The sequence below is a fragment of the Electrona antarctica genome (genome assembly GCF_951216825.1).
Source record: "Electrona antarctica genome assembly, chromosome: 18".
NCBI classification, from domain to species: Eukaryota; Metazoa; Chordata; class Actinopteri; order Myctophiformes; family Myctophidae; genus Electrona; species Electrona antarctica.
Genome location: NC_136799.1, coordinates 5,667,509 through 5,693,434, shown reverse-complemented (window position 1 = coordinate 5,693,434; position 25,926 = coordinate 5,667,509). Strand labels below are relative to the sequence as shown.

Here is a 25,926-nt window from a genome sequence, read left to right as displayed (position 1 = left end):
TCTGTGGGCTGCCTGGGACCCTCATTGATATGGTCTCTGTGGGCTGCCTGGGACCCTCATTGATATGGTCTCTGTGGGCTGCCTGGGACCCTCATTGATATGGTCTCTGTGGGCTGCCTGGGACCCTCATTGATATGGTCTCTGTGGGCTGCCTGGGACCCTCATTGATATGGTCTCTGTGGGCTGCTTGGGACCCTCATTGATATGGTCTCTGTGGGCTGCCTGGGACCCTCATTGATATGGTCTCTGTGGGCTGCCTGGGACCCTCATTGATATGGTCTCTGTGGGCTGCCTGGGACCCTCATTGATATGGTCTCTGTGGGCTGCCTGGGACCCTCATTGATATGGTCTCTGTGGGCTGCCTGGGACCCTCATTGATATGGTCTCTGTGGGCTGCCTGGGACCCTCATTGATATGGTCTCTGTGGGCTGCCTGGGACCCTCATTGATATGGTCTCTGTGGGCTGCTTGGGACCCTCATTGATATGGTCTCTGTGGGCTGCCTGGGACCCTCATTGATATGGTCTCTGTGGGCTGCCTGGGACCCTCATTGATATGGTCTCTGTGGGCTGCCTGGGACCCTCATTGATATGGTCTCTGTGGGCTGCCTGGGACCCTCATTGATATGGTCTCTGTGGGCTGCCTGGGACCCTCATTGATATGGTCTCTGTGGGCTGCCTGGGACCCTCATTGATATGGTCTCTGTGGGCTGCCTGGGACCCTCATTGATATGGTCTCTGTGGGCTGCTTGGGACCCTCATTGATATGGTCTCTGTGGGCTGCTTGGGACCCTCATTGATATGGTCTCTGTGGGCTGCCTGGGACCCTCATTGATATGGTCTCTGTGGGCTGCATGGGACCCTCATTGATATGGTCTCTGTGGGCTGCTTGGGACCCTCATTGTGTCCCAAACCGTTTCAAATTCAGAAATAGCAAAGCTTAAGTTTTTAGCCGATTCCAAATTATACTACATTGTGCAACCAGGCAAAAAATATATATCATTTGATATCAGTGTAAAAATAACTGCAGTGTACCGGACGATGTGCATACATAGACCGGCTGGAAATCCCCTGCACTAACAAATTGACCACAAACAAAAAGAAAAGAAAACAATCTTGAATTGCATTTACAAAGTGCTATGAAACACATCCTCCAATAATGATAGTCCATACAACCAGTGTTAATTTAGTTGACTAAGACTAAGACTAAAAGACTATAGTTTTTTCAGAAGACTATAAATAGGACTTATTAGCCTATATTGTTATTCAAAAGACTAAGACTAAAAGACTGTTTTTTTCAGAAGACAAAATAGGGCTAAGACGAAATGAATAGAAATAGATTTATTGGGGATTCTGACTTTCAATTGTACATTACTAGAATTTCGCCGCCCTTCGGCAGCGCAATGGGAAGAAGGAAATAGCGGGATTTGACAGACTCCACTCCAGTATTGTGCCCTTGACATGTAGTAACGGATGGGTATTATTATTATTTGTTGTATTTTCACATCAAAGGAAATTAATGTAAATGAAAATGGTTTTTACTGTTTTTGTTTGCTTACAATAAATTACTGTTTTTGGAAACCAAAAGATGTTGAGAATGGAGCAGAACATACTGTAGTATATGTTTTGGGGGACCTTGACTGCATTATAGTAGGGCTACAATATTTTGGATTGCGGATTGCAGTGACCCCACATTGTTTGTTCGGGAACAATATTTGTAGTTACAATGAGGGCTACATGAGCCGAAGGGAGAGAAACACTTCGCCTCTCTCCAGTCCGTGCGTATGGTGCTGGTACGGATCGCATCGCTGACTGACATAAACACACCGTTACAATTCAGAGGCACTTCAATAAGAAAACTCAACTAATAACGCTTGTGTGTGTTAATGTGCCCGATGCTGAAGTTAGTATATAATGTTTAGATTGTTTTCCTGGCTGAATAACAACGGATCGCATCGCTGACTGACATAAACACTCCAATTCAGAGGCACCCCGCACGCACACACACACAGAATCCATGCGCCTCGGTGCGTCGCAGTTGTCATGTTTCCATGAATTAAACGGGTCGCGCAATTGTCGTGTTTACATTAATGAAACTGGTGGTGCAATTGTCGTGTTTGCATGAATTAAACGGTGTATTTATGTAATCGCGCCGCTGTCCATCCAAGTCCGAATCAGTGTGTGTGTGTCTGTGTGGGACTGTGTGTGTTGTAACTTGTGGAAGACGGGGAACAATGTTGCCAGGGTTGTGAATTGTAAGCGAGTTGTAGTGTGTGTAAGTAGCGTGGTGAAAGGCTTTGTTTCTGGGTCTGTTTGCTTGTTTCTGGGCCTGTTTTCATAGACCTGGCAACAGTGGCCCGTGTGTGTGTGTGTGTGTGTGTGTGTAGTGTTGTGTTCGTGTTGTTCTTCTAATGTGTGTGTGTGTAGCGTGTAACTTCCGGTGTTGCAGTAACATAAAAGCTCTCGTGGGTCACGTGGTTGGCTTTGAGCAAATGGGAGAGGGGATGTAGTGTTGCCAGGTCCGCGTATTGTAAGCGAGTGGTAGTGTGTGTAAGTAGCGTGTTGAATGGCATTGTTTCTGTGTTTGTTTTCATAGACGTGGCAACAAATTAGGCGGGGGTGTCGGTGCTTGTGGCGTGTTTGTGTTGATTATTAGGGACCAAGAAGTCACGCAGTGACTTTGGTCACTTATTGTTTTTGTGTTTATTTTTCTTCTCCTTCTTCTTCTTCTTCTTCTTCCGCCAAAAATAGCTGTTCTGACTGAATGGTGCAGTCGGTTTTCGCGAAACGCGGTAATCTGGTAGAGGGCCATGCCAAACGGTGAATATGCGAAGCCCAAGACGATTGGCAAAATGGTGGCGCTATAGCGCTCAATTGAAAATGCTAACTTTGAACGTGCATAGCTCATGAACCGTTTGACCGTTGGCAATGACACTTTGATACCCATATGCGTCTCCTCATGCTGAACAACTTTCGTGTTCTGACTTTTGACCTCTGACCTTTAGATCACCCGCCATTTTGAATTATATGATCAGTACTTCTTCTCCTTCTCCTTCCGCCAAAAATAGCTGTTCTGACTGAACCGTGCAGTCGGTTTTCGCAAAACTTGTCAACATGATAGAGGACCATGCCAAACGGTGACAATGCGAAGCCCATCATAATTGGCCAAATGGTGGCGCTATAGCACTCAATTGATGCAAAACTTGCAAACTTGCAAACTTTGAACGTGCATATCTCATGAACTGTTTGACCGTTGGCAATGACACTTTGATACACATATGTGTCTCCTCATGCCGAACAACTTTCGTGTTCTGACTTTTGACCTCTGACCTTTAGATCACCCGCCATTTTGAATTATATGAAAAACAACTCAAATGTAACTCCTCCCAGAATCTTTGCTCAAAATGCACGAAAACTTCTACACGTGAACTTTGGACCTATACGGACAAATAATCGTAGCATATTTTTTCTAAGTGAAAAAATGACGTTTTTATGAACCAATGAAAATTGCTGTTTTGTGAAAATTATTCTTCTGCCTCTAATACACACATATGCTTATGTCACTTTACTATGCGAAGCCCATCACGATTGGCCAAATGGTGGCGCTATAGCACTCAATTGATGCAAAACTTGCAAACTTGCAAACTTTGAACGTGCATATCTCATGAACCGTTTGACCGTTGGCAATGACACTTTGATACACATGTGTCTCCTCATGCCGAACAACTTTCGTGTTCTGACTTTTGACCTCTGACCTTTAGATCACCCGCCATTTTGAATTATATGAAAAACAGTTCAAATGTAACTCCTCCCAGAATCTTTGCACAAAATGCACGAAAACTTCTACACGTGAACTTTGGACCTATACGGACAAATATTCGTAGCACATTTTTTCTAAGTCAAAAAATGAAGTTTTTATGAGCCAATGAAAATTGCGCACGCACACACACACACACACACACACACACACACACACACACACTAAAGTTTGAGTACTTATGCTGAACTACCACTGAATGATTTTCCTGTTAACAATGGAGTAACTGATTGTCTCCGTGTAGCTCAGTCAGTCGAGCTCTTGCCCTTGGACTGCAAGGTTGTGTGTTCAAATCCAGCTACTGACAACTCAGCTTGTCAGTCTTATTTGTACATATTGTTGAACGCCCTGTGGGCTATATCAGTGAGATCAATAACTTTAAAGACTGGTGTGATAATAGCCACCTTATGTTAAACACCACAAAAACTAAAGAGATGATCTTCAATCCAAATCCATGGTTATGAACGATTGTCTGCCGCACGCACGCGCACACGCACACACACGCACGCACACGCACACGCACACGCACACGCACACGCACACACACACACACACACAGCCACGCATGCCACACACACACACACACACACACACACACACACTTTAACTGTGCGTGAAAACACACTGTAGTAATGGAAAGACATGCCCAAAATGAGGACACACCTTCTTGTTACCAAATCACTGAATGGTTTTACTGTTTACAATGTAGTCACTGATTGTCTCTGTGTAGGTCAGTCAGTAGAGCTCCCGCCTTCGGTCCACAAAGTTGCGAGTTCAAATCCCGGTACCGACAACTCAGCTCGTCAGTCTCATTTGTGCATGTTGTTCTTATTGCGCATTGTTCTTCTTCTATCTTGGTCCCGCTTTATCGCTGCTTGCAGCTATATTTGATATTGATATTGTTTGTGAGTCTGGACGGGAGCCGGCTTTAGTGGCAGTGCAATGACAATTTCTACGCGGGTGGTGTTGAGTGTGGGCGTGCTGCGCGACATGAGGAGATAGCCGTGGATCGACGCGGAGGGTAAGTCTGTGACGTGTTAGTGTGTTTAGTGGGTTGTTGCAGTGTGTGTTGCAGTGTGTCAGTGACGTAGTAGCTGGTGCCTTTTTTTCCTGGGTTGCGTACAGCTTTTTGGGTACACCTTTTCAATTGTATAATAGATACATACATTTTGTTTTCATTGTATTGTCCCACATTTTGCTTTGGCAATGTAAACGTATGTTTTCTCATGCCAATAAAGCCCATTGAATCGTGTGTGCGTGCGTAGAGTATCTGCACATTTCTAAAGTTACAATTTAAGGACTTTTATATTATTAAGACCTTTTTAATACAGCTAAAATAAAAAACAGTACGTCAAAAGTAATCGACAAACTACTAAAAATGTGGTCAAATTGTATCACCTGAGAGAGTGAACATTTAGTGTTCTATCACTCACACACAGGGCTGGATAGGATAGTGAACATTTAGTGTTCTATCACTCACACACAGGGCTGGATAGGATAGTGAACATTTAGTGTTCTATCACTCACACACAGGGTTGGATAGGATAGTGAACATTTAGTGTTCTATCACTCACACACAGGGCTGGATAGGATAGTGAACATTTAGTGTTCTATCACTCACACACAGGGCTGGATAGGATAGTGAACATTTAGTGTTCTATCACTCACACACAGGGCTGGATAGGATAGTGAACATTTAGTGTTCTATCACTCACACACACACAGGGCTGGATAGGATAGTGAACATTTAGTGTTCTATCACTCACACACAGGGCTGGATAGGATAGTGAACATTTAGTGTTCTATCACTCACACACAGGGCTGGATAGGATAGTGAACATTTAGTGTTCTATCACTCACACACAGGGCTGGATAGGATAGTGAACATTTAGTGTTCTATCACTCACACACACAGGGCTGGATAGGATCCATGGCTGCACATCAAAATGCATCAGCACATGGAATTAGGCCAGTAGTTCTAAAACTTTATTTGATTTAATTTCAAGGACCCCCCCATAACTCTGAGAGTACATTTGCACTCTCGGGGCTTACGGAGCTGTAGGGGTCCGTCTGGAACCCCATCATGGAACCCGAGGGTCCCTGGACCCCCACTTTGAGAACTTATACCCCTCTAGAGGTACAGTACGCTAGGCTGCATGCAGGGAGGCAAGGGAAAACTACACATTTATTGATATCCGATCTCCAATTATTTGCAGGGTTGTTATCTGCCGATACCGATTCTGACAGATTCCGATATTATACAGAGGACCACAATGGAAACAAGCCTAGGGAGGGGAGTTGCACCACTCAGTTCACACGGGTGTGATTTTTATTTATTGTCCAAAATGCAACGTTTCTGTCTTTCGACCTTCATGAGGAAGGTCGAAAGACCGAAACGTTGCATTTTGGACATTAAATAAAAAGCTCTTGAACCAGCAAGTGACAGTGTGCGGGTCTCCCTCCCTAGGTAAAAGTATATGTATATGTGGAATCGTTAAAATCATAAATAAGGATCCTATAAGACTATAGTTCAGATTGTGGCGGAACTTTGCGAGTGAGTCTGCAGTTCTGAGTGCAACATGGGGAGTTTGTTTCACGGCCAGCAGGGTAGCGGAGCCTGATGGGAGGTGTGTGTGGATTGATGGACGGAGTAAGAGAGGATTACTCATCATCGGTGGGCATTCATGAAGTCATCTGTGACAGACTGTCACAAATGTTAGCTCCTCTGTCATTCACAGATCACCCACCATTTGTATCCGTCGTGCATTCTGATTGATTGCTCAAACTCTGCAATGTCGTCGTGGGATCACTTTCACTTGCTCTACCCATTACCTTACCTTTACCCTTACCTTACCCTTTACCTCACCTATACGGAATATAGTTTACAACTTCATGGTAGATAGTTTAACCCACTTAGACCAGAGGCCGATTCTACAAAATGTCTTCTAAATCATGACAGTTTTCTGAAAAACCCTATGTTTCCATGTCAGTGGTTCTCAAACTATTTCATGTCAAGGATCCGAAAAAAAAGAAAACGAAATCGGCCACAGACTCCCATCTGAAATATGTAGTTCGAGGGGGTCTTTGATGAACACTGTCAGAGTTATGGGGGTCTGTGACTGAATGAGAAACGCCCCACGGACACAACACCAGAGGGAGCTCCACTGACCTCATTCCTCCCCAGATTCGGCCCAAACACGGGGGTGAATACATTCTGTCACACTCTGTGCTGAGTGAGGGTAGAATGTGCCACAGGCACTTGAATTAGTCCTAAAAAAAAAGTCAAAATTCCCCCAAGGTACTCAAATACTCCAAAAAATACTCACTATTTTGAGTATTTTTTGAGTATCTTTGAGTATTTTTGACAATATTGACAATGTCAAGGCGTCATTTAATGCAATCAATTTTATTCACCTTACTTGTGTTCAGAGCAAAAAAAGGAGGTGGTTTCCCGTCAAACCAACATTATGCTGTACAACAAATAAACTGACCAAGTTGGCTACACAGGTCCTCTCTCCTCCAGGTTCAGCCCTGCAATGACTCCTGGGCAGTGGCAGGTTTCCTGCTTATATAGGCCAGGCCCCTCCCACTAGACCAAACCAACTCTGCTTACAAACTTAATCCAGTTTAGCCCATATGTCCAAAGACAATATACAATATAGAATGATCCCATAATGGTACAAACACCTTGCATTTCACCAACCACTTTACTCAAAAGAGTGTTCACATAATAACTCTTACTCTTAGTTTAAACACAAAACCCACAGATAGTATGGTCCAATCCTGGACCAATCAAGATCTCCCACTTAGTGTCAGGCCCCATATAAGGCCGCCTGAGCCACTCCTCTGGTCCTTTGCCACTGCCCAGAAGTGGAATACACTGTGGTAAAACAAGAAACAAAAGTCATACCCTTGATACATAAAACGGTAAATAATAAATAAAAAACAACAATACATTTATGAAAACAGCACAGGAACAATGTTAATATAGTTTAGTGTGTGCACCCACCAAACAAATGAACAAAACTACCTGGCTATTGTGTCATGGTGTATTGTAGTGGAGTGTATGTGCTGTTAGTGGCAGGGTGAACTGCAGCACATTCTACTCCTAATATGCAACCAAAATGTGGATTCTAAAACGGTTAGTCCCAATACTTGATTCTGATTGGCTGGTTACCGTCACGTGACCGGTGTAAATTTCACCGATAACCCACACCTTCAATCACTATATCATTCGCACCTGATTCCGCATCTCTGTAGCTGTACTGGGGAAGGGGAGCGCTTGATTACCTTACAAACCCATGCCGTGCGGGCGTCTAAGCGCCGCCCGGCTCATATGACTGTGAATGTGTGGCTCCAGGCAGCCCCGTAAAGACATCAAGCGCTATTCTCCCGTCACATAGGCTACTTGCCGAGCAAAACAAGGAAGTGATGTGGCTCGCTCTGGTGGTGCAAAGCGTAGCTACTTTTGTGAATTTAATAGTTGTATTTAGGTTAATATTGCTATATGTTTGTAACCGTTTTAGAAAAGCAATAAGCCACTCGAGGCCCCAGCTTACCGGGTATTTTACAATGGCTGGGGGGTAGAAGACCCTCCGCTCCGTGTCGGGTCTGCCTACGCCCCCAGCCATTGTAAAATACCCGGTAACCTGAGACCTCTCGTGGCTTATTGCTTAAATATACCCTATAATGTGCCGTACCACCAGCCAAGGGTGACTATATATAGTACTACCCTACCCTCCTTAAAAACGCCATAAAAGAGAACCTGCAATTTGCAACTGCATGGACCTATAAACCTTGTATAGCTTGCAAAAATAAATGACCTCCCACTATTTTTCTGTAAATATCTTCTACTGCTCCTAGTATTCAGGATTTCTTGTATGTAATTCACAGTTTTTGGCATTTAGGCCTGACGTCGAAATAAAAAAAACGTTCGCTCTGAAAGAATATATATTCAAAGATTTGTGCCGCATTTTTAAGATTTTTCAAAAATAGCAGACCTACAAGCTCGTAGCGCGCCACTCGGTGGCGCGCTACGAGCTTGTAGATCTGCTATTTTTCAATAGCTAAAGTATAACATAATGCTTAGTTAAAACACCAGAATGGGTTTTTAATGTCAACTTGTAGTGATGTAGTGTTGTATCTGTAGTGAAAGCAAATAGGGAAGGGACGGACGATGGCCCCCAGAGCAGCCATCATGATCAGCGCGGCTCGGAATAACGTTTTAATAGGCTATAAACATGGTATTTTATGGCATTCTGAGCATAAATAACACTAATAAACAACCCTATGTGCGCGTACACGTGTACCGCGGATTACCATGTAGGCTGGTTCTATACAATGAGAGGCCTATATATGGATGCTAGCGGCGGAAGCTAACGGATGCTAACAAAAAGGTAAAACTGTTATTTTTTCAATCATTTTTAAGCAAATCTCGTAATATCGAGGTTGGCACATTAGGATACAATAGCTATTCACAAGATGATGTCGTTCTGGCACAGATTCGGTTAAAGGAGCATTCCGTGATTTGGAACAAAACGCCTGCTAATTTTGTGTAATGTGTAGTTTTGTATGATCAAGCAATCAATTTCCAAAAAAACAAAAATATATAAAATATGGAGATACTGAGAGGTTTCTGGCCAACAGCATAGCTATACAATAACATCGTCTGTCTTTGGAATGTACAGTATAGTGGAGTAAAATTCACACTTGAGAAAAAGCACTTCGCCACATTGTCCACCACTTTGTCCGCACACGCACGCACGCACGCACACACACACACACACACACACACACACACACACACACACACACACACACACACACACACACACACACACACACACACACACACACACACACGGTCTTCAATCAATACTAAAAGAATAAACCAAAGCACTTCGTCGAACCGCAAATCCAATCCCAAAACGGTGAATTGGAAGCGTGTGACTTGAGCCTTCAACACGAGACCTCAACCACGTAGTAGAGGAGAGGGGGTGGGTTTGTGAGAGTCTGTCACGGATTTGCCGACTGTCGCCCCGATTCCCTGGATTTTGGGGCCGTTAATTCTTCATTAATCAGAGTCGTAATTAAGACGGAGCATTTCAAAAAGCCGGGGGAGGGGAGGGGTGGAGGGGGGGGGGGGGAGGGTCTGGTGGAGAGGGGCTCAGTCATGACTTGAGCAACGCGAAAGCAATTATGGGAGAGAAAACGGAGAGTCGAAGCTCCCCGACGAGCCAGGGAGGGATTTGGGGGCCGTGATTGAAGGCCTCACGCGGAGGTACGGAGTGTGCTTTGGGGGGAATCTGTGTGTGTGTGTGTGCGTGCGTGCGCGCGTGCGCGTGTGTGCTTTGGGGGGAATCTGCATGCGTGCGTGCGTGCGTGCGTGCGTGCGTGCGTGCGTGCGTGCGTGCGTGCGTGCGTGTGTGCGTGCATGCGGGTGTTGGAGGCGGCATTGATCATTTCCTCGCCTCCCGCAAATAGCGTCAGCCTTCCTCTCCCTAAGTGCCATGCAGGGCCCGTCTGCCTGCAGGCTTCTATTTTGGAACCGGAACATCGGATGTGTAGTGTCAAGGTTCCTGTAGGTGTAGGATGTGTAGAGTCAAGGTTCCTGTAGGTGTAGGATGTGTAGAGTCAAGGTTCCTGTAGGTGTAGGATGTGTAGTGTCAAGGTTCCTGTAGGTGTAGGATGTGTAGCGTCAAGGTTCCTGTAGGTGTAGGATGTGTAGAGTCTAGGTTCCTGTAGGTGTAGGATGTGTAGAGTCAAGGTTCCTGTAGGTGTAGGATGTGTAGAGTCTAGGTTCCTGTAGGTGTAGGATGTGTAGCGTCAAGGTTCCTGTAGGTGTAGGATGTGTAGAGTCTAGGTTCCTGTAGGTGTAGGATGTGTAGAGTCAAGGTTCCTGTAGGTGTAGGATGTGTAGCGTCAAGGTTCCTGTAGGTGTAGGATGTGTAGAGTCAAGGTTCCTGTAGGTGTAGGATGTGTAGCGTCAAGGTTCCTGTAGGTGTAGGATGTGTAGAGTCAAGGTTCCTGTAGGTGTAGGATGTGTAGCGTCAAGGTTCCTGTAGGTGTAGGATGTGTAGAGTCTAGGTTCCTGTAGGTGTAGGATGTGTAGAGTCAAGGTTCCTGTAGGTGTAGGATGTGTAGAGTCAAGGTTCCTGTAGGTGTAGGATGTGTAGCGTCAAGGTTCCTGTAGGTGTAGGATGTGTAGCGTCAAGGTTCCTGTAGGTGTAGGATGTGTAGTGTCAAGGTTCCTGTAGGTGTAGGATGTGTAGAGTCAAGGTTCCTGTAGGTGTAGGATGTGTAGCGTCAAGGTTCCTGTAGGTGTAGGATGTGTAGAGTCTAGGTTCCTGTAGGTGTAGGATGTGTAGAGTCAAGGTTCCTGTAGGTGTAGGATGTGTAGAGTCTAGGTTCCTGTAGGTGTAGGATGTGTAGAGTCTAGGTTCCTGTAGGTGTAGGATGTGTAGAGTCAAGGTTCCTGTAGGTGTAGGATGTGTAGCGTCAAGGTTCCTGTAGGTGTAGGATGTGTAGAGTCTAGGTTCCTGTAGGTGTAGGATGTGTAGAGTCAAGGTTCCTGTAGGTGTAGGATGTGTAGAGTCAAGGTTCCTGTAGGTGTAGGATGTGTAGCGTCAAGGTTCCTGTAGGTGTAGGATGTGTAGCGTCAAGGTTCCTGTAGGTGTAGGATGTGTAGAGTCAAGGTTCCTGTAGGTGTAGGATGTGTAGCGTCAAGGTTCCTGTAGGTGTAGGATGTGTAGAGTCAAGGTTCCTGTAGGTGTAGGATGTGTAGAGTCAAGGTTCCTGTAGGTGTAGGATGTGTAGAGTCAAGGTTCCTGTAGGTGTAGGATGTGTAGCGTCAAGGTTCCTGTAGGTGTAGGATGTGTAGCGTCAAGGTTCCTGTAGGTGTAGGATGTGTAGAGTCAAGGTTCCTGTAGGTGTAGGATGTGTAGAGTCAAGGTTCCTGTAGGTGTAGGATGTGTAGAGTCAAGGTTCCTGTAGGTGTAGGATGTGTAGAGTCAAGGTTCCTGTAGGTGTAGGATGTGTAGCGTCAAGGTTCCTGTAGGTGTAGGATGTGTAGAGTCAAGGTTCCTGTAGGTGTAGGATGTGTAGCGTCAAGGTTCCTGTAGGTGTAGGATGTGTAGAGTCTAGGTTCCTGTAGGTGTAGGATGTGTAGAGTCAAGGTTCCTGTAGGTGTAGGATGTGTAGAGTCAAGGTTCCTGTAGGTGTAGGATGTGTAGCGTCTAGGTTCCTGTAGGTGTAGGATGTGTAGAGTCAAGGTTCCTGTAGGTGTAGGATGTGTAGAGTCAAGGTTCCTGTAGGTGTAGGATGTGTAGCATCAAGGTTCCTGTAGGTGTAGGATGTGTAGAGTCAAGGTTCCTGTAGGTGTAGGATGTGTAGAGTCAAGGTGCCTGTAGGTGTAGGATGTGTAGAGTCAAGGTTCCTGTAGGTGTAGGATGTGTAGCGTCAAGGTTCCTGTAGGTGTAGGATGTGTAGCGTCAAGGTTCCTGTAGGTGTAGGATGTGTAGAGTCAAGGTTCCTGTAGGTGTAGGATGTGTAGCGTCAAGGTTCCTGTAGGTGTAGGATGTGTAGAGTCAAGGTTCCTGTAGGTGTAGGATGTGTAGAGTCAAGGTTCCTGTAGGTGTAGGATGTGTAGAGTAAAGGTTCCTGTAGGTGTAGGATGTGTAGAGTCAAGGTTCCTGTAGGTGTAGGATGTGTAGCGTCAAGGTTCCTGTAGGTGTAGGATGTGTAGAGTCAAGGTTCCTGTAGGTGTAGGATGTGTAGCGTCTAGGTTCCTGTAGGTGTAGGATGTGTAGCGTCAAGGTTCCTGTAGGTGTAGGATGTGTAGAGTCAAGGTTCCTGTAGGTGTAGGATGTGTAGAGTCAAGGTTCCTGTAGGTGTAGGATGTGTAGCGTCAAGGTTCCTGTAGGTGTAGGATGTGTAGAGTCAAGGTTCCTGTAGGTGTAGGATGTGTAGAGTCAAGGTTCCTGTAGGTGTAGGATGTGTAGAGTCAAGGTTCCTGTAGGTGTAGGATGTGTAGAGTCAAGGTTCCTGTAGGTGTAGGATGTGTAGAGTCAAGGTTCCTGTAGGTGTAGGATGTGTAGCGTCAAGGTTCCTGTAGGTGTAGGATGTGTAGAGTCAAGGTTCCTGTAGGTGTAGGATGTGTAGCGTCAAGGTTCCTGTAGGTGTAGGATGTGTAGCGTCAAGGTTCCTGTAGGTGTAGGATGTGTAGAGTCAAGGTTCCTGTAGGTGTAGGATGTGTAGAGGCAAGGTTCCTGTAGGTGTAGGATGTGTAGAGTCAAGGTTCCTGTCGGTGTAGGATGTGTAGAGTCAAGGTTCCTGTAGGTGTAGGATGTGTAGCGTCAAGGTTCCTGTAGGTGTAGGATGTGTAGAGTCAAGGTTCCTGTAGGTGTAGGATGTGTAGAGTCAAGGTTCCTGTAGGTGTAGGATGTGTAGAGTCAAGGTTCCTGTAGGTGTAGGATGTGTAGCGTCAAGGTTCCTGTAGGTGTAGGATGTGTAGCCTCAAGGTTCCTGTAGGTGTAGGATGTGTAGAGTCAAGGTTCCTGTAGGTGTAGGATGTGTAGCGTCAAGGTTCCTGTAGGTGTAGGATGTGTAGAGTCAAGGTTCCTGTAGGTGTAGGATGTGTAGCGTCAAGGTTCCTGTAGGTGTAGGATGTGTAGAGTCAAGGTTCCTGTAGGTGTAGGATGTGTAGAGTCAAGGTTCCTGTAGGTGTAGGATGTGTAGCGTCTAGGTTCCTGTAGGTGTAGGATGTGTAGAGTCAAGGTTCCTGTAGGTGTAGGATGTGTAGAGTCAAGGTTCCTGTAGGTGTAGGATGTGTAGAGTCAAGGTTCCTGTAGGTGTAGGATGTGTAGCGTCAAGGTTCCTGTAGGTGTAGGATGTGTAGAGTCAAGGTTCCTGTAGGTGTAGGATGTGTAGAGTCAAGGTTCCTGTAGGTGTAGGATGTGTAGCGTCAAGGTTCCTGTAGGTGTAGGATGTGTAGAGTCAAGGTTCCTGTAGGTGTAGGATGTGTAGAGTCAAGGTTCCTGTAGGTGTAGGATGTGTAGCGTCAAGGTTCCTGTAGGTGTAGGATGTGTAGAGTCAAGGTTCCTGTAGGTGTAGGATGTGTAGAGTCAAGGTTCCTGTAGGTGTAGGATGTGTAGCGTCAAGGTTCCTGTAGGTGTAGGATGTGTAGAGTCAAGGTTCCTGTAGGTGTAGGATGTGTAGAGTCAAGGTTCCTGTAGGTGTAGGATGTGTAGCGTCTAGGTTCCTGTAGGTGTAGGATGTGTAGAGTCATGGTTCCTGTAGGTGTAGGATGTGTAGAGTCAAGGTTCCTGTAGGTGTAGGATGTGTAGAGTCAAGGTTCCTGTAGGTGTAGGATGTGTAGAGTCAAGGTTCCTGTAGGTGTAGGATGTGCAGAGTCAAGGTTCCTGTAGGTGTAGGATGTGTAGAGTCAAGGTTCCTGTAGGTGTAGGATGTGTAGAGTCAAGGTTCCTGTAGGTGTAGGATGTGTAGAGTCTAGGTTCCTGTAGGTGTAGGATGTGTAGAGTCAAGGTTCCTGTAGGTGTAGGATGTGTAGAGTCAAGGTTCCTGTAGGTGTAGGATGTGTAGAGTCAAGGTTCCTGTAGGTGTAGGATGTGTAGCGTCAAGGTTCCTGTAGGTGTAGGATGTGTAGAGTCAAGGTTCCTGTAGGTGTAGGATGTGTAGAGTCATGGTTCCTGTATAGGTGTAGGATGTGTAGAGTCAAGGTTCCTGTAGGTGTAGGATGTGTAGCGTCAAGGTTCCTGTAGGTGTAGGATGTGTAGAGTCAAGGTTCCTGTAGGTGTAGGATGTGTAGAGTCAAGGTTCCTGTAGGTGTAGGATGTGTAGCGTCAAGGTTCCTGTAGGTGTAGGATGTGTAGAGTCAAGGTTCCTATAGGTGTAGGATGTGTAGAGTCAAGGTTCCTGTAGGTGTAGGATGTGTAGAGTCAAGGTTCCTGTAGGTGTAGGATGTGTAGAGTCAAGGTTCCTGTAGGTGTAGGATGTGTAGCGTCAAGGTTCCTGTAGGTGTAGGATGTGTAGCGTCTAGGTTCCTGTATGTGTAGGATGTGTAGAGTCAAGGTTCCTGTAGGTGTAGGATGTGTAGAGTCAAGGTTCCTGTAGGTGTAGGATGTGTAGCGTCAAGGTTCCTGTAGGTGTAGGATGTGTAGCGTCAAGGTTCCTGTAGGTGTAGGATGTGTAGAGTCAAGGTTCCTGTAGGTGTAGGATGTGTAGCGTCAAGGTTCCTGTAGGTGTAGGATGTGTAGCGTCAAGGTTCCTGTAGGTGTAGGATGTGTAGAGTCAAGGTTCCTGTAGGTGTAGGATGTGTAGCGTCAAGGTTCCTGTAGGTGTAGGATGTGTAGAGTCAAGGTTCCTGTAGGTGTAGGATGTGTAGCGTCAAGGTTCCTGTAGGTGTAGGATGTGTAGCGTCAAGGTTCCTGTAGGTGTAGGATGTGTAGAGTCAAGGTTCCTGTAGGTGTAGGATGTGTAGCGTCAAGGTTCCTGTAGGTGTAGGATGTGTAGAGTCTAGGTTCCTGTAGGTGTAGGATGTGTAGAGTCAAGGTTCCTATAGGTGTAGGATGTGTAGAGTCTAGGTTCCTGTAGGTGTAGGATGTGTAGCGTCAAGGTTCCTATAGGTGTAGGATGTGTAGAGTCAAGGTTCCTGTAGGTGTAGGATGTGTAGCGTCTAGGTTCCTGTAGGTGTAGGATGTGTAGAGTCAAGGTTCCTATAGGTGTAGGATGTGTAGAGTCTAGGTTCCTGTAGGTGTAGGATGTGTAGCGTCTAGGTTCCTGTAGGTGTAGGATGTGTAGAGTCAAGGTTCCTGTAGGTGTAGGATGTGTAGAGTCAAGGTTCCTGTAGGGGTAGGATGTGTAGAGTCAAGGTTCCTGTAGGTGTAGGATGTGTAGAGTCAAGGTTCCTGTAGGTGTAGGATGTGTAGCGTCTAGGTTCCTGTAGGTGTAGGATGTGTAGAGTCTAGGTTCCTGTAGGTGTAGGATGTGTAGCGTCAAGGTTCCTGTAGGTGTAGGATGTGTAGAGTCAAGGTTCCTGTAGGTGTAGGATGTGTAGAGTCAAGGTTCCTGTAGGTGTAGGATGTGTAGAGTCAAGGTTCCTGTAGGTGTAGGATGTGTAGCGTCAAGGTTCCTGTAGGTGTAGGATGTGTAGCGTCAAGGTTCCTGTAGGTGTAGGATGTGTAGAGTCAAGGTTCCTGTAGGTGTAGGATGTGTAGAGTCAAGGTTCCTGTAGGTGTAGGATGTGTAGCGTCAAGGTTCCTGTAGGTGTAGGATGTGTAGCGTCAAGGTTCCTGTAGGTGTAGGATGTGTAGCGTCAAGGTGCCTGTAGGTGTAGGATGTGTAGAGTCAAGGTTCCTGTAGGTGTAGGATGTGTAGCGTCAAGGTTCCTGTAGGTGTAGGATGTGTAGAGTCAAGGTTCCTGTAGGTGTAGGATGTGTAGCGTCAAGGTTCCTGTAGGTGTAGGATGTGTAGAGTCAAGGTTCCTGTAGGTGTAGGATGTGTAGCGTCAAGGTTCCTGTAGGTGTAGGATGTGTAGAGTCAAGGTGCCTGTAGGTGTAGGATGTGTAGAGTCAAGGTTCCTGTAGGTGTAGGATGTGTAGAGTCAAGGTTCCTGTAGGTGTAGGATGTGTAGAGTCAAGGTTCCTGTAGGTGTAGGATGTGTAGAGTCAAGGTTCCTGTAGGTGTAGGATGTGTAGCGTCAAGGTTCCTGTAGGTGTAGGATGTGTAGCGTCAAGGTTCCTGTAGGTGTAGGATGTGTAGCGTCAAGGTTCCTGTAGGTGTAGGATGTGTAGAGTCAAGGTTCCTGTAGGTGTAGGATGTGTAGAGTCAAGGTTCCTGTAGGTGTAGGATGTGTAGAGTCAAGGTTCCTGTAGGTGTAGGATGTGTAGAGTCAAGGTTCCTGTAGGTGTAGGATGTGTAGAGTCAAGGTTCCTGTAGGTGTAGGATGTGTAGCGTCAAGGTTCCTGTAGGTGTAGGATGTGTAGAGTCAAGGTTCCTGTAGGTGTAGGATGTGTAGTGTCAAGGTTCCTGTAGGTGTAGGATGTGTAGAGTCAAGGTTCCTGTAGGTGTAGGATGTGTAGAGTCAAGGTTCCTGTAGGTGCAACACTGGCAAAAAATATTTAAAAAAATCACACCCGTGTGAAGTGAGGGGCGCTCTTGTCATCGTACACGACTTAAAATAGACACCTTGTCTATTTGCTCAGACACTATGACGTAAAATTCTCCATTCATTGTCAATGGGAGTTTAATGAAGGAGTGTTTTTGTATAGGACTAAAATCTATCGTACTATGGTCAGTTTTCTATTAGATACAGAGGTACTACACTTTGGGACAAATATTCTACTGGTTTAGGCCTACAACTTTCTTCTCTGAACTTGTTTAAGAATAAACTGAAGGTTGTTCTGATTGACCAAATCACTTAATTCCCATTGTTTTGTATTCTCTTCTCGTCTCTAATAATTTCTTAGATTATCAAGTATGTTTGAATCATGTTGTAGATTTTATATATTGCAATCATGTCTACTGGAAATTATTTATATCTTGTTATAATGTCTTTATTGTATTTTATAGAGGTAGAGGCCTCTTGGCTTCTTGCCTCCTCCTGGCACTTTCCCTTTTTTATTTTCATGCTTTAAAGGACCACTTCACCACTTTTCAACATCTCTTCATATAATTGGTCCTCACTAATGTTCATGATAAAACACCAAAAAAAAATCCTACTCAGTCTGTGTCTCATAGGCAGTTCGGACACCCGTCCACCAGTGACATCATCATTAGGCTGATCTTTTTTTAAACAAGATTTGTTTTAAAATATATTTAGATTTGTATTATCGTGAGAATGATGGCTTCAACTTTTGCATTGCAACTTTTCAGGAAAAGAAAGCCTGCCGTTTCTATTAGCTTGGATTCACCATCGATGATGTCACTGGTGGACGGGTTTCTGAACTGCCCACAGCCTTCCTATGAGAATCAGAGTAGGAAAAAATTGTGGTATTTTATCATGAACATTAGTTAAGACCAATTATAGGAAGAGAAGTTGAAAAGTGGTGAAGTGGTCCTTTAATGTATTGCTCTATATTGTGGTCAAATCAAATAAAAAATAGACCCTACAGTATGCCGATTTGATACATTATGACGTAAAATTCTACATTTATTGTCAATGGGAATTTAATGTTTATTTAACACGAAGTTTGTGGACGGTAACCAAAAGCTGGATGTAGGAGGGGCTAGCGTCCCTCAAACAAATAATCACACCCGTGTGAAATGAGGGGCACTCTTGACATCGTACATCAATTTATGTTTAGCGGACATTTGACATTGCTACACGAGGTACATAAGGTGGTCCCTTATTGGCCGAGCGCTCCCACCAACATGTGATTGGTTAGCCGATTTGCTCGTTTACATAATGTAAGGTTTCCCTTCAATGTCAATGGCGTTTAATGTTTTGAGGTTTAATTTACGTCATATTTAGCAGAATTCTGACGTAATTTCTCCGTTCATCGTCAATGCCAAATATTGAGACTGCCGGGGACACAATTTCGCGGACATTTGACCGGAATTCTCTTTCCATTGTCAATGGCAAAATCTTGTGGGGACGTGTGGGGACAGAAGCTGTTTATAGAAGGGGCTAGAGCACCCCTTAACCCATTTAGGCCTGACGTCGAAATAACATTCTGAAAGAATATATATTCAAAGATTTGTGCCTCATTTTTACGATTTTTGAGTGGTGTAAACCACTCCAACAACTGGCTTTGTACCCGTGTCTGTTCGTACCAAAAAAAATCACACCCGTGTGAACTGAGTGGTGTAGTATAGCCTGTCTGACGTAATGAAATCATGTCTGACGTAATGAAATCACACCCGGGTGAACAGGGTGAACATAGCAACCATACTCATTTTTCTGCACAGACTAACAAAGCCACACCCGGGTGAACAGGGTGAACATAGCAACCATGCTCATTTTTTCTGCACTAACAAAGCCAGTTGTAGGAGTGGTTTACACCACTCAAAAATGTACCCGTGTCTGTCCGTACCAAAAAAAATGAGCATGGTTGCTATGGTCACCCTGGGTGTGATTTCATTACGTCAGACATTACGTCAGACCACAGCTGATCAGGCTATATAATACCTTACACCACTCAGTTCACACGGGTGTGATTTCTCAATAGCTAAAGCATAACATAATGCTTAGTTACAACACCAAAAGAGGTGACCGTCCAGAATGGAATGGGTTAAAATATATACTACTGTATGTATAGGCCTGTATAATGTATATATCTCTCCAGGCAGCTTTAATTCAACCCGCCATGAAGGGTACATTTTTTGATACACTCTCAGGAGTTAATTTAAACTGGGGGGGGGGGGGGGGGGGGGGTTTACAGCGCCGGCCTAATAATTCACCCGCTGGGGACGATAATGAGTGTTATTTATGATGACATCATGTGATCTGCACTGTGATGAACCGGCATTTCTCTCCACTCGTATACCAGTGAATTATTGAGACCTTTTGAACAGCCTCTCTCTCTCTCTCTCCCTCTCTCTCTCTCTCTCCCCCCCCCCCCCCCCCCCCATGTCCATATGTGGGCTTGACCCCTTTTGTACCATATATGGTATAACCTCAGTAAAACTATACCTAAACCTAACCCTAACCTTTACCTCAGTAAACTTAACTTGCCCGGGGGCGTGGTTATAAGCACAACCCGTGTAGGAATTAGTATGTACCCATTGATGGTAAACTCCTTATATGGTTATGGCTGAGGCAATTGGTGACATGGGTGGGATGCCATTTATTTTTTGAGGGGCACTATATTCAGCTATTAGTGTAGATTTCCGTCCTACACGACCACATTAAATTCCCATTGTCAATGAATGGAGAATTTTACGCAAATAGGCAGGTGTCTATTTTATGTCACGATGATGTACCATAAGAGCGCCCCTCACTTCACACAGGTGTGATTTATTTTACTACGGTGGTACGGGGGTTTTCAGCTGGGATGTGACGCATACATCTGATTCTGAGCCTCTCTGTCTCTGTGTGTGTCTCTCTCTCTCTCTCTCTCTCTGTGTCTCTGTGTCTCTCTCTCTCTCTCTCTCTCTCTCTCTCTCTCTCTCTCTCTCTCTCTCTCTCTCTCTCTCTCTCTCTCTCTCTCTCTCTCTCTCTCTATCTCTGTGTCTCTCTGTCTCTCTGTCTCTCTCTCTCTCTGTGTCTCTCTGTCTCTCTGTCTCTCTCTCTCTCTCTCTCTCTCTGTCTCTCTCTCTCTCTCTCTCTCTCTCTCTCTCTCTCTCTCTCTCTCTCTCTCTGTGTCTCTCTGTGTCTCTCTGTCTCTCTCTCTCTCTGTCTCTCTGTCTCTCTCTCTCTCTGTGTCTCTCTGTCTCTCTCTCTCTCTCTCTCTCTCTCTGTGTCTCTCTCTCTCTCTCTCTCTCTCTCTCTCTCTCTCTCTCTCTCTGTGTCTCTCTGTGTCTCTCTGTCTCTCTCTCTCTCTCTCTCTCTCTCTCTCTCTCTCTCTCTCTCTCTCTCTCTCTCTCTCTCTCTCTCTCTCTCTCTCTCTCTCTCTCTCTCTCTCTCTCTGTGTCTCTCTCCCTCCAGAATAACCACGACAGCAGCGTGTATGATGGATCTGAGGAGATACCCCCTGGACGAACAGAACTGCACCCTGGAGATTGAGAGCTGTGAGTGCCACTCACTCACTGTGTGTGTGTGTGTGTGTGTGTGTGTGTGTGTGTGTGTGTGTGTGTGTGTGTGTGTGTGTGTGTGTGTGTGTGTGTGTGTGTGTGTGTGAAATATGAATAGCCAGCACAAAATTATATGGAATGGTTCTCATGGTGTGTGTGCGTGCGTGCGTGCGGGTGCGTGCATGCGTGCGAGTATGTGACAAAAAGTGTTGGGTAGACCTACACGGATGTCACATTAGCATTGTGACTCACGACCCCATGCAGTAATGCATGTATTTTATGTAAAAACTAAAGACCAAATCCAGACATGTATGGGTAACCCGACTCCGCCAGATTGCGGCAGTACAGTATTGAGTTCACCAGTTCCCTCCTCCTGCCTGCATCTGGGCTCTCTCAGTTCACCAGTTCCCTCCTCCTGCCTGCATCTGGGCTCTCTCAAGCAGAAACCATGAACCCCAAGCAGCGGGACAACAATCTGATACCTCCATAATAGTTTTGAGTTGTAGTCCTGTCAGCTTGTGTTTACAATACATGTGCGCTGCATGTGACAGCGCTTTGATACCGCCATCCATCTCGCGTTGATCCGGCCTCCAGCGGACGCATATACGGCCGCATATCGCTCCGATCAGCATTGATATATGATATGATATCATATAGTACTTTATTGTCAGTTCACACTGAAATGTGTCTTGCGACCCAGCAGCCAAGTATGCAGAACACATATGCACACATTTGACATAACACAAGGAACAAGACAATTTACATACATAAAGACATGAAGACAAGAGCAATATCCACCGCCTAGATTACCCCGTGGCTATACTACAACTCCTGATTAAGCCTCAAAGTCGACTGGTGGACAAAGGACCTCTTTAGTCTGACCTTATTGTATGCTGGTACACCATATCTCCTTCCTGAAGGTAGCAACCTATACTCTCCATACAACACATATAGTATTAGAGGTGATATTCCTTGCTAACCTTAGGATGCATTTGATCGGAGTAAACATCATCTCTGCCCGAGAGAGACCAGATGGGAGCAGGAGGAGGAACTCAGGTTAGGTGTCTAGTACAGTGGTTAGGTGTCTAGTACAGTGGTTAGGTGTCTAGTACAGTGGTTAGGTGTCTAGTACAGTGGTTAGGTGTCTAGTACAGTGGTTCCCAAACTGTTTCATGTCAAGGACCCCCCCAAAATAATCATATTTGACTGGGGAACCCCCCAAAATAATCATAGGCCTATTTGACTGGGAACCCCTCCAAAATAATCATATTTTAACTGGGGAACCCCCCCCCCCCCCCCCTACTCAATTTTTATTTTCATTCAGAGGGAGAGTGATTGTATTTTACTGCATATCAGGGCACGTACATTTCCTACATAAAATAATTTCGACCTGTCCAAGTGGTTAATGTAGGGGGAAAAATCACACCTGTGTGAACTGAGTGGTGTAAGGTCTTATATAGCCTGATCAGCTGTTGTCTGACGTAATGTCTGACGTAATGAAATCACACCCGGGTGAACTGGGTGACCGTAGCAACCATGCTCATTTTTTTTACGAACATACAGACAGACAGACACGTAAACTAACAAAGCCAGTCGTAGGAGTGGTTTACACCACTCAAAAATCCTATCACACAAAGACTTGGTGGACCCCCTATAGCAGTGGTTCCCAAAGTGGGGTCCGGGGACCCCCAGGGGTACTTGAGGGAGTTCCAGGGGGGACCCAGCTAAATGATAATTTGGAACCAAATGGACCCTTATGGGTCTGTAACTCAGAGAGTGTACAAATGGAACCAAATGGACCCTTATGGGTCCATTTGGTTCCACCCAGACAAGCAACTCGATTCCACAGATAGTTATTGTGAAACTTTTTCACACTTGATGCCTCTTTCTTATTATTTGGCCAATGTTTGACCAGTATTCAGTTAGCATAGTTTGTTGAATACTTTTGATGCAGTAATGGTCTTTTTATTTTTGGTCCTCACACAGGTTGAGAACCACTGCCCTTTTCCAAGGGAGTTTTATTTTATTTTATTTTATTACGGGCGCCAGCCTTCCTATGTCCAGCTTTGAGGGTTTGTGTATACACACAAACATTGAATGCCATTGATAATGAATGAATGGCCAGCTTTGAGCGTTTGTCCCAACACACACATTGAATGCCATTGACAATGAATGAATGGCCAGCTTTGAGCGTTTGTCCCAACACACACATTGAATGCCATTGACAATGAATGGTCAGCTTTGAGTAAACACAAACATTGCGTAAACACATTGAAGACGAAGGTGTGTATGTGTACAGACACTGTGGATTGTTAACACCCTGAGCATTAAAGTATGAGGTATAAAGTACAGCAGCCTTGTGTTCCTAAAACAGAAAGATTGGGTATTGGGTAAGACTGACGTTATGTATCTTTCAGGACCTTTCACTGCTTTGTCTCAACCATTACGATATGGCTCTGGTCTCAGCCACCGCGGTAGATATTTTGACATTCCGTTTTATTTTATTTTTTAATGTTGCCACTACTGTTGGGGAGCAGCCATAAACTACACAGGTTCATCCCGATGTTCTGGGGCATCTTTGTAATGTTAGTGTTAGTAAAAAGCAGGTAAAAGAGTAACGTTTGAGGCAGACTAACATCAGTCACTTTTCCATTCACTGTAGTAGAAGCTTGGTGCGGGGAAACCGCAGATGTGTCGTCTCCGCCTACAGGAAATACGTAGGCTGCGACCATGAGACCCGTTACGGAATGGGTCAATACTGCAGCTACATCCAAGATGGTGCCTGGTGCACCTTGAAATGTGCTCCTCTGAGTTAATGGTCCTAAATACCCCCAGGGTGTTAAAAGCCAGTGGGTGAGCACTTAACTAATTTAACTTCATTAGGTGGGCTATCAAATGAATGTAATGTCTAATTCATTGATCGCTGCACAGTCACAGTCGCGAGTGGCGCTAGTTTCGGTATTACATTCAAGTAACTCCCACAACCCCCATGTATTCATCAGCTTGGGTGGAGTACCTTGTTTTGGTCTATCTGAGACCATGATTTATTTCCCCAGATAAAATGCTACCTTTTCTTAGGTTAGGAACCAAAGATTAGGGTTTTTAGGCATAATTTTACTGAGGTAAATGTCATGTTATCTTTTTCGGGGAGGGTGATTCATTTTTGATTAATCACATTTTCATTCAGAGGGAGAGTGATTGTATTTTACTGTATATCAGGGCACGTACATTTCCTACATAAAATAATTTCGACCTGTCCAAGTGGTTAATGTAGGGGAAAAAATCCTATCACACAAAGACTTGGTGGACCCCTATAGCAGTGGTTCCCAAAGTGGAGTCCGGGGACCCCCAGGGGTACTTGAGGGAGTTCCAGGGGGGACCCAGCTAAATGATAATTTGGAACCAAATGGACCCTTATGGGTCTGTAACTCAGAGAGTTAAAATAACATTGATTTTACAATATAAATTGGGGTTTCAGAGATAGAAATGCCATTAAATGGGGGTCCGTAGCCTAATGCATGTCAAACTGGGGGTCCTTGAAATGAAACTGGTTGAGAATCACTGCTAGAGACATACAAATCTTCTCTTACGGGGGTCCCTGGCATATATTTTCAAATGGGGGTCTGTGGGCTAATTAAGTGTCAATTTGGGGGTCCTTGACATGAAAAAGTTTGGGAACCACTGCCCTATAGTACTGTAGCTCTGAGGACCCTACTTGGAATCCCGGACTCTCTGTTGAAGACCCGTGCATGCTTTAAAGGAGAACACTTCACTCATTTTCAAACTACATGCTCAGCATATAAATGCCACCATTTCTGTCTACTCACTCTGTGTCTCAGAGGAGGGCTGTGGACCGTTCAGATACCTATACTCACTCTGTGTCTCAGAGGAGGGCTGTGGACCGTTCAGAAACCTCTACTCACTCTGTGTCTCAGAGGAGGGCTGTGGACCGTTCAGAAACCTATACTCACTCTGTGTCTCAGAGGAGGGCTGTGGACCGTTCAGAAACCTATACTCACTCTGTGTCTCAGAGGAGGGCTGTGGACCGTTCAGAAACCTATACTCACTCTGTGTCTCAGAGGAGGGCTGTGGACCGTTCAGAAACCTATACTCACTCTGTGTCTCAGAGGAGAGCTGTGGACCGTTCAGAAACCTATACTCACTCTGTGTCTCAGAGGAGAGCTGTGGACCGTTCAGAAACCTATACTCACTCTGTGTCTCAGAGGAGAGCTGTGGACCGTTCAGAAACCTATACTCACTCTGTGTCTCAGAGGAGGGTTGTGGACCGTTCAGAAACCTATACTCACTCTGTGTCTCAGAGGAGGGCTGTGGACCGTTCAGAAACCTATACTCACTCTGTGTCTCAGAGGAGGGCTGTGGACCGTTCAGAAACCTATACTCACTCTGTGTCTCAGAGGAGGGCTGTTGGACCGTTCAGAAACCTATACTCACTCTGACCCCTTTTCCACCGGTTGGTTCCCAATGGGAACCGGTTCAGTGACCTCCAACATTGGAACGTTAATTATGAATTGAGTGTGAACAACCATGTGCCTATATTGGATTGTTATCACCATGAAACTTCCCCAGTTGATTACTTACATTTAAATGTGTAAATATGCAAATGAGGCATTCTATAGGAAAATGTGCAAAAAAAAATAAAATATGAAAAAGCTACTCCTGTGGAAAGGTTATCATACTGTATATTAATTTACTTATATTGACCATATAAACAATTTTTTTTTTTTATTAATATAATTTAGGTATGGTTTTGCACTCAATAACTTTACAAGTTATACACACACACACACACACACACACACACACACACACACACACACACACACACACACACACACACACACACACACACACACACACGTACAGTAATTCACTGCACGTATTTGGAGACTTTGCTGATGAAGGGACCTGGCTGAGGTCACCCTGTACTTCACGGCAGCTAGCCTGGCTCTAATGCACACCGCTAGCCTAATCCACTGAGACCTCAGGACTGATTCTACAAATGTCTTCTAAATCCTGATACTTTTTCTGAAAAACCTATGTTTCTATATCAGTGGTGCTCAAACCTATGTTTCTACATCAGTGGTGCTAAACCTATGTTTCTACATCAGTGGTGCTAAACCTATGTTTCTATATCAGTGGTGCTCAAACCTATGTTTCTATATCAGTGGTGCTCAAACCTATGTTTCTATATCAGTGGTGCTAAACCTATGTTTCTATATCAGTGGTGCTCAAACCTATGTTTCTACATCAGTGGTGCTAAACCTATGTTTCTATATCAGTGGTGCTCAAACCTATGTTTCTACATCAGTGGTGCTAAACCTATATGTTTCTATATCAGTGGTGCTCAAACCTATGTTTCTATATCAGTGGTGCTCAAACCTATGTTTCTATATCAGTGGTG

At 45.0% G+C, this 25,926-nt stretch overlaps 1 protein-coding gene across 1 annotated transcript in view; it reads left to right on the top strand.

The window, feature by feature from the left end:
• The window catches only part of gabrb1 (gamma-aminobutyric acid type A receptor subunit beta1), a gene marked incomplete at its 3' end in the record, with an annotated part of 98,259 nt that overhangs the window by 42,083 nt on the left and 30,250 nt on the right, over positions 1-25,926 (top strand). Inside the window, exon 2 of the mRNA XM_079527831.1 lies at positions 20,419-20,501. Within this exon, the coding sequence (XP_079383957.1) occupies positions 20,419-20,501 (83 nt within the window). The remainder of the gene's footprint in view (positions 1-20,418; positions 20,502-25,926) is intronic.